Source organism: Sceloporus occidentalis, unplaced genomic scaffold, assembly GCF_023333645.1.
Source record: "Sceloporus occidentalis isolate IW3139 unplaced genomic scaffold, rSceOcc1.0.p SCAF_13, whole genome shotgun sequence".
Taxonomy (NCBI): domain Eukaryota; kingdom Metazoa; phylum Chordata; class Lepidosauria; order Squamata; family Phrynosomatidae; genus Sceloporus; species Sceloporus occidentalis.
In genome coordinates, this window is record NW_028316993.1 from 19,171,958 (window position 1) to 19,185,125 (window position 13,168).

At 43.8% G+C, this 13,168-nt stretch overlaps 2 protein-coding genes across 2 annotated transcripts in view; both read right to left on the minus strand.

The window, feature by feature from the left end:
* The window catches only part of MAP3K6 (mitogen-activated protein kinase kinase kinase 6), an 86,464-nt gene extending 82,157 nt beyond the window's left edge, over positions 1 to 4,307 (minus strand). Inside the window, exon 1 of the mRNA XM_089479347.1 lies at positions 3,989 to 4,307. Within this exon, the coding sequence (XP_089335473.1) occupies positions 3,989 to 4,307 (319 nt within the window). The remainder of the gene's footprint in view (positions 1 to 3,988) is intronic.
* Positions 4,308 to 11,945: 7,638 nt separating this feature from the next.
* Positions 11,946 to 13,168, minus strand: part of CD164L2 (CD164 molecule like 2) — a 46,313-nt gene continuing 45,090 nt past the window's right edge. Inside the window, exon 6 of the mRNA XM_089478459.1 lies at positions 11,946 to 13,135. Within this exon, the coding sequence (XP_089334585.1) occupies positions 13,129 to 13,135 (7 nt within the window). The 3' untranslated portion in view covers positions 11,946 to 13,128. The remainder of the gene's footprint in view (positions 13,136 to 13,168) is intronic.

Genomic DNA, 13,168 nt, shown 5'->3' on the forward strand with positions numbered 1-13,168 from the left:
ATGTGGTTCTTTCAAAAAGACACGAGCAAAAACCCAGTATTGAATATCCTGGGTTAAGTGGGTTTCTGGGTAGTCCCCTGCAAAGTGCACCAACTGAATTCAGACCAAGTGTGAACAGCAAGGAAATAACCTGGTTTCACATCAGGTTATGTCCATAGTGTGAATGCCCCCTTTGTTTATGACTCAGCTGAGATAGGAATCTTCTTCCAACTAAAGGACTTCAATGGGGGCAGCAAAATAGAGGGACTATATAACATTCAAAATCCACATACTGTTCATACTTGACTATAAACTGACCTCATGTATAAGTTGAGGGCAAGGTTTTGGGGCCAAAATTATGGATTTTGCTAAGGCCCGTGGATAGGTCGAGGGTAAAATTTAGGGGCATATCGCAAAGGAATTAAAGGATGAAGAAAAGAAAACAATGTCAACGAACTTATAAAATTCCAGCAGACATAACTCTTTGGCGGGTTATAGACCACCATGAAAGTACGGACTCAGTCCGTACTAGGGTTAGGAAGGTGCGGTGCTTCCGCACCCCCCTAACCCTAGTACGGACTGAGTCCGTACAAAATGGCGGCGCCCCATCTACATGGGGGCCGCCATGACGACGTCACGACCGCGCCGCCTCTATACGGGGCGGCGTGGACGTGACGTCATCAGTCCGCGCCAGGGCACTTAGTGCACCCTTTGCGCAGATCAGGAAGGAGCTCCATTTCGGAGCTCCTTCCTGGTTTGCGGCGCTGCTTTGCATCGCTGGGCGCAGCCGTCTGAAGGCTGCGCCCAGCGAAGCAAGGGAGAAAGGGGCCAAGCGGCCCCTTTCTCCTCCTCCCCACTGCCACGGGTTGTCCTTGGGGCTTGAAGCCCCAAGGACACCCCTTTTCAGGCTGTGGGGAAGTGGCCTTTTGCTGCTTTCCTGCAGCCTGCAAAGCGGCGGATCGGGGCCTCGGAGGCTGCCGGTCTGGCAGCTGAGGCCCCGATACACCGGGGAAAGGGGCAGGTGCAGTCCGCCCCAAACAGGCGGTCTGTAACCCGCCCCAGTGCTTACTCTTAAGACTGGATGGATGAGAGAGTAGAGGGGGTCGGTGTTTCACATATTATACTCTTTCTTTTTACTAGGAGATGGTTCCTTCTTTTAAATAGGAATTAAGAAACAATACTTACACTGACCTATGGATAAGTCGAGTCAATTTTTGGGGGGGTCAATTTTTTGACCTAAATTTCTAGACTTATACATCAGCATATACAGTAATTTTCTTTCTCCTGTATGATTTTTAACATATTTGCTGATGAAGAAGCCAGTGGAGCTTTGAAAGCCTGCATCATGTATTTTGTGCAATTTGGTTGTCCCAATTATTATTATTATTATTATTATTATTATTATTACTGGAACAATGCACAAAATACATGCTGCAAGCTTTCAAAGCTCCACCGGCTTCTTCATCAGACAAAGGTGTTAAAAATCATGCAGGAGAAAGAGAAATTATGTGGATTTTGGATGTTATGCTCCTTCTATATTTGCTGCCTCCACATAAGTCCTTCAGTTGGAAGACTATTCTTATCTCAGTTGAGTCATAAACAAACAAAATCAAACTTGCAGATAGATTCCACTTCCAGCATTTCACTGGAAATGCTGTTGGCTCTCTTTCAGATGTTTAACAGCTGGATGAGACTCAGGCAATGAAACTAGCTGACATGTAGGAATCCAGCAATGAACAAACCAGTTCAGAGGTCAAAGGGACTGGAGAGGAAGGTGGGAAAGAGCCCAGACTGGGGAATGCACAAAATAATTGCTCAAGGCTTTAGGAACGCTGTAAAGACACCCTTCTTCACTCTGACCTTTGAAACGTTTACATAGTATTGCTAAAAAAGGAGAAGCGTCCACATGTTCTGTTCCAGGTTTGGCACTGAACCCTGCATCCTTCCGTGATATTTCACTTTAAAGGAACAGGATTTTGATCATGGTTTCACAGCCTATCTGCCTTTATTTGTTGTCTGCTGCCTTGAGCCCCTTCTTTGGATGGAAAGGCGAGATCCAAATGTTGCAGATAAAGAAAAGTTTGGATACGGGGCTTTTGATCATAAGGGCTTCAGTGGTTCTATTCCTTTATTTGCCTTTCATGTTTGTTTCTAACAAAGGCAGAAATAATCCAGTTTGACACAGCTGTAACTGCCATGGTTCAATGCTATGGAATTCTGGGAATTGTAGTTTTGGGAGACATGCAGCATTCTTTGCCACGACAAACTACAATTCCCCAAATTCCATAACACTAAGCCATGGCAGTGAAAGCCAGTGTTCTGTAGTGGTCTGAGCACTGGGTTCTGGAGACCATGGCTTAGCCATGGAAGCCCACTGTGTGTCCTTGAGCAAGTCACACTCTCTCAGCCTCTGGGGAAGGCAATGGCAAACCACCTCTGAACAAATCTGTCCATGAAGACCCCATGATAAGGTCAAAATGACTTGAAGGCATACAACACACACATTTTTAGTAAGAGAAAGGCAGCAATAGTATAATGCCACATTGGTCCCTATCCTCAGAAGAACCTGAGTGGAAACTGCAGGAGGAACAAGCCCAGGACGACAGGGCATCACAAAATGTAGGACACTCAAGGAGGACATTGTGAGATAAAAGGTAGAAATATTAATATACCCGTAGTTTCCGGCATATGACTCCCAACTTTTCCAGTTAAAATATAGAGTTTGGGATATACTCGCCGTATAAGACTACCTCTCTTCCAACACACACCAAATAAAAATTTAAAAAAACATCAGACTTGATTTCAATATGATAATTTTAATTCAAATGCTTATGACATGCAGGTACTTAGCAGGAAAACTTGTTGTATACAAAGCCTGCTTGGACTGGATTGTATACAAAGCCCACAGATTCTCCAGTCTGGCTCAGAAGTTTCAGCACCCACCCTATAAGACGAAATCTGGCATATAAGATGACCCCTGATTTTTGAGAAGATTTTCCTGGGTTAAAAAGTAGTCTTATATGCCAGAAAATACAGTAAATATAAATGCATGCTTCTTAGTCTTGCTTAAGAAGGAATACATTTTGGAATTCCTGCTGGATGGAAGGTTGAAAGGGAGGACATGTCCTGGAAAAGGAGGGCATCTGGTCACCCTGATCATCCCTTAAATCTGGCTTATGGTTTTTGTGCATAAGAAGACAAGTTCCTGACCTCTTGAAGGAAGAAGCAGAAGATGAAGGGTAGCTGGTCGTCTCTGCCAAGGCAGAGTGGCCAGACGTCCTCACCACAAAGGAGGACAAGGCACTGCAAAATCCAAGACATTGCAGAAAAATGGAGGACGTTACCAAATAAAGGCTAAAAACAGTAATATAAAAGTAAGTTCATGCTCCTTAGCCATGCTCAAAATGGAGAACATTTTGAAATTCCTGCAGAGTGGTGGTTTGGGTGTTGGACTAGGACAGTGGTTTGGGCATTGGACTGGGAGACCAGGGTTGAAATCCTGGCTTGGCCATGGAAACCCACTGGCTGGCCTTGGGCAAGACACACTCTCAGCCTCTGAAGCAAACCATCTCTGAACAAATCTTGCCAAGAAAACCCCATGACAGGGCCTATTTAGGGTTGTCACAAGTCACTCTCTCTCAACCACAGAGGCTAGCCAGGGCAGAAGAAATCTTGCCAACAAAACCTCATGACAGGTTCGCCTTAGGGCTGCATAACTCGCACTCTCTCAGCCTCAGAGAGTGGCAACGGCAACCTCCCTCTGAACAAATCTTGCCAAGAAAACCCCATGGCAGGTTCACCCTAGGACTGCCATAGGCCACACTCTCTCAGCCTCAGAGGATGGCCAGGGCTGACCCCGCCTCCCCATTTGAGCAAATCTTGTCAAGAAAACCCCAGGGAGGATGGCCATGAATCAGAAAACGCCTTGGAAGGTACCCACCACCCCAAAGAAAGAGGGTTGGGATGGAGGACAGGTCCTGGAAAAGGAGGACGCCCGGGGGAGCCTCACCTGCGTTGTAAAAGCGATCCAGGTTGTCGGTGTCGCCCAGCATGACGGTGCCAAAGGGGACGGTGGCCACCTGGGTGCCAGGCACCTCCTTGCAGGCACTTCTCAGGCATTGCAGGGGCAATGGTTCTTCCAGATGATCCTCGGTGAAAACATAGACCACGCTCCGGCTGCGATCCCGGGGGCAGCTGGGGGTGCCAGTGCCCCCCCGGGTGCCAGGGAGGATGCCCACCGAGAGGGGCTTGTTGGGGGTGAGGGCGATGGCCAGCGGGTCCTGCCAGAGGCTGCCAGCGCTTGCCAGCTGGGAGGGCTCCCCTTCCATTGGATGGCCAGCAGAGAGCAATCAGGGCACCTTTTCCAAGAAAGGGAGGGATGCCCACATCACCCAGCCAAAGGGGGCACCAAGTTTGGGGTGATTTTCCTTAAGAAAAAGTTCCTGGGCAAGTTCTATAACTTGGTCACAAAAAGCCTCCTGGGTTTGGGTGCTTCCTGAAAAGGAAGAGAAAAGGAAACACCCACAATCTTGAGGCCAGCCCCTGCTAGACTGGCACTGCCACCTCCTTTCCGATGGGCTCCATCATCCTGGCAAGCCCCAGCCTGGTGCCAAGCAAGTCCTCCTGGCTCGCGCCCAGAAACTTTTTTTAAAAGACACTTTCTTTAGCAGAGAGCTCTGGCTCCACCAGAAACTACAAATCCCACAATTCCCCAGCTCTGAGCCACAGCTGTTGAAAGGGGTGTCAACCTGGATCATTTGGCAGAACAAGCTGAGAGTCTCTTAAAGTTGAGTGCCAGCATATCTGATCGACCTCATGAAGGATTTGAACTCAGGACAAGAGGCTGCTGTAAGAACAGGATAGGGCTATAAACAGAATGATCCCCGGTTGGCAAAGAGGTCAGGAAAAAGGGTGCATTCTCTCACCCTGTTTGCTCAACTTGCATGCAGAAAATATCATACCTAAAAGCAGGCTTGGATACAGAAGGAGAAGGAGTGAGAATAGCGATCTCAGCAATCTAAAATATGCAGAGGACACCTTGATATTAGTGGTAAACCTCCTTGATCTGGAACAACTACTAAGGAAGTTCAAGGAAGAAAGTGCAAAGGAAGGCTTACTGCTGACCACAAAGAAGGGAGGATATACATAAATTCAACCTAGACCTGATTCCCACTACTTTTTAAACTCAGTTTGAACCTGTTTAAATGACCGTGGTTCCCACTTGGAGAGGGAGGCCATGCGCTAGACCCATTTAACTTGTGGCTTTTTGATGCTGATTTTTTCCCTGCGCCTTTTTGGCTAAATCGATTCTGCACAAGTGTGAACCAGATGCGGATCAGAATCGATTTAAATTTGCCCTTTGGCCGGCTGGAGCAGGTCCATTTTGAATCGATTCATTCATTGATGTGAACCACAAGTGAGTTATTTAGTTTATTTTGCAGCAAGAAAATGTGACTGGGGCAAATGTAGTGGGAACCACACTCTGCTGCCAAAGTGATCCATCGATTTGGATCACAAAGCAATTTATTTGTAAGTGGAATGAGGCCCTAGACCAGTGATGGTGAACCTATGGCACGTGTGCCAGGGGTGGCACTCAGAGCCCTCTCTGTGGTCACTTGTGCCGTTGCCCCAGCACAGAGTTTGCCAGAGTTTGTAACTAGAAAGCCAGAGAGACATGGCACTTTGCAATAAATAAGTAGGTTTTGGGTTGCAGTTTGGGCACTCGGCCCCTAAAAGGTTCACCATCACTGCCCTAGACCATGAGCAGGTGTTGCTTACACACACACACACACACACACACACACACACACACACACTTCTTGTGCTGTGATGCTGTCAAAAGAGAGAAATGCCTCTGAAAAGAGGCATCTAGAGATGTGAAGTTGAAGGCTTTCACGGCCAGCATGCATGATTTTTTGTGGGTTTTTCGGGTTATGTGGCCATGTTCTAGAAGAGTTTATTCCTGATGTTTTGCCAGCATCTGGGGCTGGCATCTTCAGAGAATGCTGACCCCTGCAATTTCCCCCAAATGTGGGAAACTCAACTGTATAATTTGTGGCAGATGCCAGCCACAGATGCTGGCAAAACATCAGGAATAAACTCTTCTGGAACATGGCCACATAGCCCAAAAACCCCACAAAAAAAAAAAATAAATAAAATAAAAATCTGTAGATGTTTCTCCCCTGCTCACTCCAGGGGTTGATAGCATTTTCCTGTCCACTCCAGTTCCATTTTCCAAATGTGGGATGCATCAAGAGATATGTGAGTGCATTGGTGTTACTGCCCTTGAGACGCTGGTCTTGGGAGATTATCATACAGAGATGTGATAGGGGCAGGATCACTCCCCTGTCTTTATCCCATCATTAACCCATCCGTGACTTAGTGGCATCCCTAGCATTGGTGTCACCCGGTGCGGTAACTCAGGGTGTCACCCTCCCCATTGACCTCCTCCTGTTTCACACCATACAGAATCCTTAGCAATGGTTTTTTGCACTCACGATACTCGTAAACTAATTCCCATATAGCACTGAGTGTAATGCTAATAGCTGTGACATAATCAACTCGCAACATCAAAATTATACCTTCAAATTGCAATATCATATGACAACTTAAAGGTATATACATATGCATAGTAAATGTTAAAATGTGATGTTTTTAAAGAAAATATAAAAAGAATTTAAAAAATTAAATTTCATTTAAAAAATAAATTTAAAATTTTGAAATTTGAATTTTAAAAAATTAATGGGGCATCTCCTTTCTCCTCCCACTGAGTTTCACCCCATTCCCAGCATCTTTTAAAGCATTTTCATGGGAAGCAGATGAATACCACAGCCTGTTTCTGCCAAAACGTATGGATTTGAGGAGCAATTGTGTCACCCTCTCTTAGAGTGTCACCTGGTGTGGTCCATCCCCCCCTAGTGATGCCACTGCCATGACTGTGTTAGTGCAAAAGCACCAATCTTGCCATTAACCTGTCACACACACACACTTAACAAGATCATACCTGGCTTATCATGAAAAGTCGAACAATTTCCCACCATTGTTCTCTCTCACAAAACTAGCAATAATCTCCAAAGATATTACATTTCCCATTTCCTGAAAAGGTGGTGGGCAGGGAGGTCATCTCATCCAGCCAGATCAATGTGTCCCAATCTTCAGGTCAAGGACAGGTCTTGACTTGCGAGAAACCACAGACATCAGACATCTTATCCAGTGTAACTGTTTGCAGAGCATTTATTCCTATTTCCTTCCCCTCTGTTTGCTTAATGAGGTGCATGTAAGTGTTTTCTGCATACGCTGAGCCGGAATCCAGACGTTAATGCAATTTGGTTTTGCTTGCTGATATTGCCTCCAAATCAGGCTTTTATTGAGTGGTCCACTGGCCTCATTCTTGGAATGCTGTATCTATCTGTCTGTCTCTCCAGCAAACATCTTCCAACTGGAACCCTCCCATGTTTTCCCGCTGGTTCTTCCACGCCACACACACACAAAAATCTCCCAAAAAACACAGTGAATGAGGGAAGCCTGAATAGCAACTTAGGGCCCGTACAGACAGGCCAAAATAAAGCTGCTTCGGGTCACTTTGGAGGGATGCTGGTTAAATGACACACACATCATGAGGCCAGAAGCTGTGCCAAAGCTGCGTTCCAGTCCTTAGGACTGGAGTGTGCCTTTGGCGTGGCTTCTGGCCTCTTAGGATGCATGCATCATTTATACAGCATACCCCCAAAGTGACCCGAAGCAGCTTTATTTTGGCCTGTATGTATGGGCTCAAAGTCTTGTCATTGGCATTACCATGAGCCATCTACTTAGAACAGGACTGTGAAATGTGCAGCCTCCAAAAGCCTTGCCTGGATACTCCAAAAATTGTTGGACCTCCCCCAACCCCCAATTTTTCCAGGTGAAAAAAAGTGCCCCAAAATGTCAATCACAACTCCTAGAGGCACCCAGAAATGAATGATTAGTTTAAAATGCCAAAAACCCTACCCTAAAGCAGAAAAACTGCAACTATGAGTTACTTAGTTGCAGGTTTTGGCTAGAAATGGGATACTGCAGCTTACCGCAGTTGCGAAAGTTGGCTTTTGCTACAGCAGTTCACTTGTGAACAGGGTTAGGACCCGAATCCTTTCCTCCAAGGGCATGGGGAAGAATCTCAGGGTAAGAGTACTGTTTTGCGCGCATATATATATATATATATATATGTATATGTATATGTATATGTATATGTATATATATATATATATATATATATATATATATATATCCCCTTTGTTTGACTTAGTTTTTACATTTTTAATAGCATATTAATTGTGGTTCATTCTCAACATATGATTTATGACATCACCAGGGGCTTCCCTGTGTAACACCATCCTTGTCCCTAAAATTTTGGACCCTGGTTAGTCCTGTCTAGGGAACCTTACTTGTGATCTGGAAGCATTCTTTGTCTATGGAGTTTATCACATGGAGTTTATCCCATGCAGAAATGGGATTTAATTCAGGAAAATCCTGCAAAAGTGGGATCTTTTTCAGATGACGTTGGAGAGCATCCCACATAGAAAGTGGACAAATCCCACAAAAGCAGGATTGTTTTCAGATGACATCAGGGGCACTGAACATTAATGCGATATTAACCCACACAGAAAATAAATTGTAAGCCGCTTTGATAGCCTTGGCTAAAGAGCGGGGTATAAATAAACAAGTAAAGTGGACAAAATTGGCCACTTTCTACTTTTGGGATTTTACTTTAGACCAATTTTGTCCACTTTCTGTGCAGGTTAATGTTGGATTAAAACTCAATGGACATTATCAGACAAGGGAAATTGGAAGTATAATCCAATGACAATCTGAACACAATCATGGGGTTTAATGTTCTTGCATGATAGATTACCACAACACAATTTCGGGCAATGGGAAGTCAGTCTGAATGCAATCATGGGGTTTCACGTTATTGCGTGATAGACTACCACATGCAATTTCGGGCAATGGCAAGCTGTTTTCAGGCAATGGGAAACCAGTTCGAATGCAATTCGAATTCACATAAATTCGCTGAACTAGTGAATTCACGTGAATGCGTTCTGGCCCCACTTTCTTTTCATTTGAAATTAAGAGAAATTCCTCCCGTGTGATAAATTCCAATGCCCCTGACCTGCCTGAAAATGATCCTGCTTTTGCAGTATTTTTCCAGGATTTTAATCCCGTTTTTGCACGGGATTTGGGCAGTAGCCTCCCGTGTGATAAACTCCTATATCCTACTCTCTCTCTCTCTTAAAGGGTCACAGTCTCCCCCACAACTCAGTTAAAATATAGAGGAGTCCAGCTTCAATTCATTATCAGAGGTAACAGCAGGAATGTTCTTGAACATTCAGGGAAATTCCTACAAATCAGTGAATAGAAATAGTGGAAATGTTCTTTTTTCATTCCAAGGCAACATTTGCAAACTCCTCCCAAGCCGGTACAACCTGATTGTCTCCTTACTGGAAATAACTACACCAACTGAACTCAAGTATGTAGTTCCTTTTATCTTTTTCTTTTTTGTTATGAACTTCCCCAAATTTGCAAATGCCATCATAAACAGGGACTGGCATCCTGTTGGAGATTTATGATAGTGTAAGGTGGATGTATTCCATCACAACTATTCTTTTTTTAAAAGGAAGTCAGATTCTTTCCTGACCCTGAAATAACCAGAATGATCAATGACAATGCAATGGCCAAAATGTTTAGTTTCGGGAAGAGAAGACTGAGAAGTGATATGATAGCCATATTTAGAAACCAGAAAGAATTTTACGTAGAAGATAGAGCAAGCTAGCTGTCTGCTGCTCCCCAGACGAGAGCGCAAACCAAAGGATTCCAATTATAAGAAAAGAGATTCCATCTAAATATTAGAGGAAATGTTCTTCCTAGTTGTAAGAGCTGATTGACAATAGAATAGACTGATTTGAAGGGTGGTGATGAAGTTCTTGGGTGGTTGTTTTTAAAAAAATTATAACAATGATCACCAATTAGCAGACATTAATCCTCGTTTGCATTAGCCTCCCAGCCTAAGGCCTGCCATCAGCACAGAACAATACACATGCAAATCACTCCTGCATTCCCAGGCTCACACAGTATATACAGACCCACTTTTTCCCCAGGCAAGCATTTTCTGAAGATGCCAGCCACAGATGCTGGCGAAATGTCAGGAAGAAAATCTTCTAGAACATGGCCACATAGCCCGAAAAACCCACAAAAAACCATGGATGTTGGCCATGAAAGCCTTTGACTTCACAATAACAATAATAATACAATTTTCCTGAATTACTTTCTGGAAATTCCTGGCACCAGCTGCAATATTTTATTACCACCATTGAGTGGGTTTCCTTTTAATGCTGAGACATACCACAAGAAAACAGTTCCCTTCTCTTCTCCTTTCTCTTTTAATTTTTAAAAAGGGTTACACCACACCACTGTACAATTAAATGGCACTTTTGCAATATAGTACTATAACTCTAACCATTTAAAAAAAAAAACAGAGAGAAAGAAATTTGTTCTTTAGCACCCAGAACCACCTCAACAAGTCATGCCCCCATTAATTTTTAAAAAACTTCTTCAGAAGAACTTTAGTATAGATCCAAGAAATCACTATAAACAGTCCCATGCAAAAGAATAAAATGAGTGGATGCAGAGGCAACAAAAGCTAGCAAAGCCCAGCAAAAAACTGTATTGTGTGAGAACTGCTTGAAGAACCCACAGTTGATCAGTATGACCTAAATCCTATTGTTGGTCCAGAGCCACTGAGTCAGTGGGATTTACCTATGTGCTGACTTACAATTCAAATCCCAACTAGGACTGAGGCACACACGCATATAACCAATTTATTAGGATTAGATGATAAATCATAAAGAAATTAACCTTGAAGAGTATTTAGACTTATGGGGGAAATCAACTTCCTTTCAATGGAAGAATATTTTTTTAGTTCCTGGATGCTGTGCTTCCACCTGATGTTAAAATGTCTGCACAATCCTTTGAGGTTGTCTGGGTGTTTGATCCAGAGCGAATGCTTTTTTATTTTACTTGATATGGAGCTGTTTGTACGCGAGGTGGCAGTGGAAGGCAGATGCAGTTTGAGAGAGATCTTCTTTTGTGCATCACTTCATAGAATCATAGAATCATAGAGTTGGAAGAGACCGCAAGGGCCATCCAGTCCAACCCCATTCTGCCATGCAGGAAATCCAAATCAAAGCATTCCCGACAGATGGCCATCCAACCTCTGCTTAAAGACCTCCAAGGAAGGAGACTCCACTACACTCCGAGGGAGTGTGTTCCACTGTCGAACAGCCCTTTGTCAGGAAATGACATTGGTGTGGCCACTAGGGGGAGCTGTTCTGCAGATAATTTACAGTTCCAGTGGCAGCTAATGTGTCAGCATTCAAACAGTGCATCATCGGAATGTTGATGCAACTGTCAACTGTCAGTTCTCAACTGTCACTGAGATAGAGAGTTCTTTCTCCATGATAGACCTACCCAGATGACAGGAGACTGGTAGAAAGCCTTTTGAAGGCTAGTGGCCTAGTTATCATAGAAAGTTGTCCCCAGAAAGGATCCCCTTATGCCTGTAATGTGATATAATGTGTGGTATCTTCTTTATCAGTGAACAATTTTATGCTTTTAGGCCTCTAAATCATCTCCTTTTAAAATCTGTGCTGTTTTCATCTGTGCCATTTTATTTGTCTTGCTGTATTTGTGAGGAACCTAGGAAATAGTGGTTAGTAGGCAGGATAGAGATGCATTAAAAAAGAAAGTTGAACCCTGGCCAGGTGCTGGGTTAGCTTGGTTTTCAAGGATTGCAACTCATTAGCTTCACAAAGGACCTGCTTCTGTTGGGAATGAAAACTGTTAGACTGAGATTGTGGATATGTGGATGCACATAGCTTCCTGCATTTTTCAAGAAGTGAAGATGGAGGCATTACTTATGGCAATTCTCTTGACAGGCATCTGAAATTAATTTACAACATTACTGGTCATAGATTAGCAGAGGAACGAAAAGGCAGTGTCACTCTTTAATTAAAATTCTACCCTTTTCACAAAACACAGAACACAGTGTGATCCACAAATATTTCATTTTATTTGAGAGGTCTGCCACCTCTTGCATTTACTGCTCTTTCACAGGGCGGAAGAGCAGCTCAGAACTGAAGTCTTTGGGGATCCATCTTTAACAGGCAGTTACCATAAGAAGTCCAACATCAGTCCTGTTTAGCTTTGTCACTCTGCTGTAGCAATTCCTGTTCCAGAAAGCAGGATCCATACTTCTGGCATAAAAAACCCTGTGCAAGTGAGACCCCTTGCTTCGTGTGCAAGATATGTTACCATCAGGACTCAAGGGGCATGATGTCTGCATTCAGATATAAATGTTTTAAAGTGATCCAGCTTAAAAAAAAGATATGTGTAGTTTCACTGAAACAAGTGAAGTAGTTCAAGTCTTGCTGGATATGTTTAAGAACAAATAAACAAGGCAGGGAAATAGACTCATAGTGAGCAACCCACATTTTAGGGTGGAGTCCACAATGTTATTAGGAGCTTAGATACTAGCCTTTCCTCCCAAGATTCAGGAGGCCACGAGGATTAGTAGAACTCCCATGCAAATGGTTAATTCAGGACTACCTACAACACTGATGCTGGGGAAGACCCAGGGAGGGGACATTCACATTGAAAATTCAAGTGGTCAGGCAGATCCAAGGCCAGGAGGTAATGGGAAAAGGCCCAAGGACTCCTTGTTGGTTTTGAACAAGATTAATTAATCCAAATTAAAGTTCTACAGAAAATAAGCAAAATGAGTCATCCACTTGGTTGAGGGGGTTCTTAATCTCACTGTTACATATATCCACCAGTGAAGCAGATAAAGATCCCTACAGCTTGACACTGCTAGTAAAAAGGTATCACATATATTTGTACCATTTTCTCACCAAGTCTAAAAGGATCCAGGAATCAAAGCCAGACACAGGCGCACCCAAGATGGCAACTGGGATGCATAGATCTGCAGCAAATTGTCTGCTTCAGCAACTCCCTCTGAAGAAAAGAAAGCGTTCTGCTGGCTCCAAATGCGTCCAGCTACTCTTCTCCAGCTACTCTTCCCACAAGAGAAACAGGTCAAGACAGCTCCCTGGTGTTCGGTCATCAGATCCTAATGCGATAGAACAAATGAATGGGAGAGAAA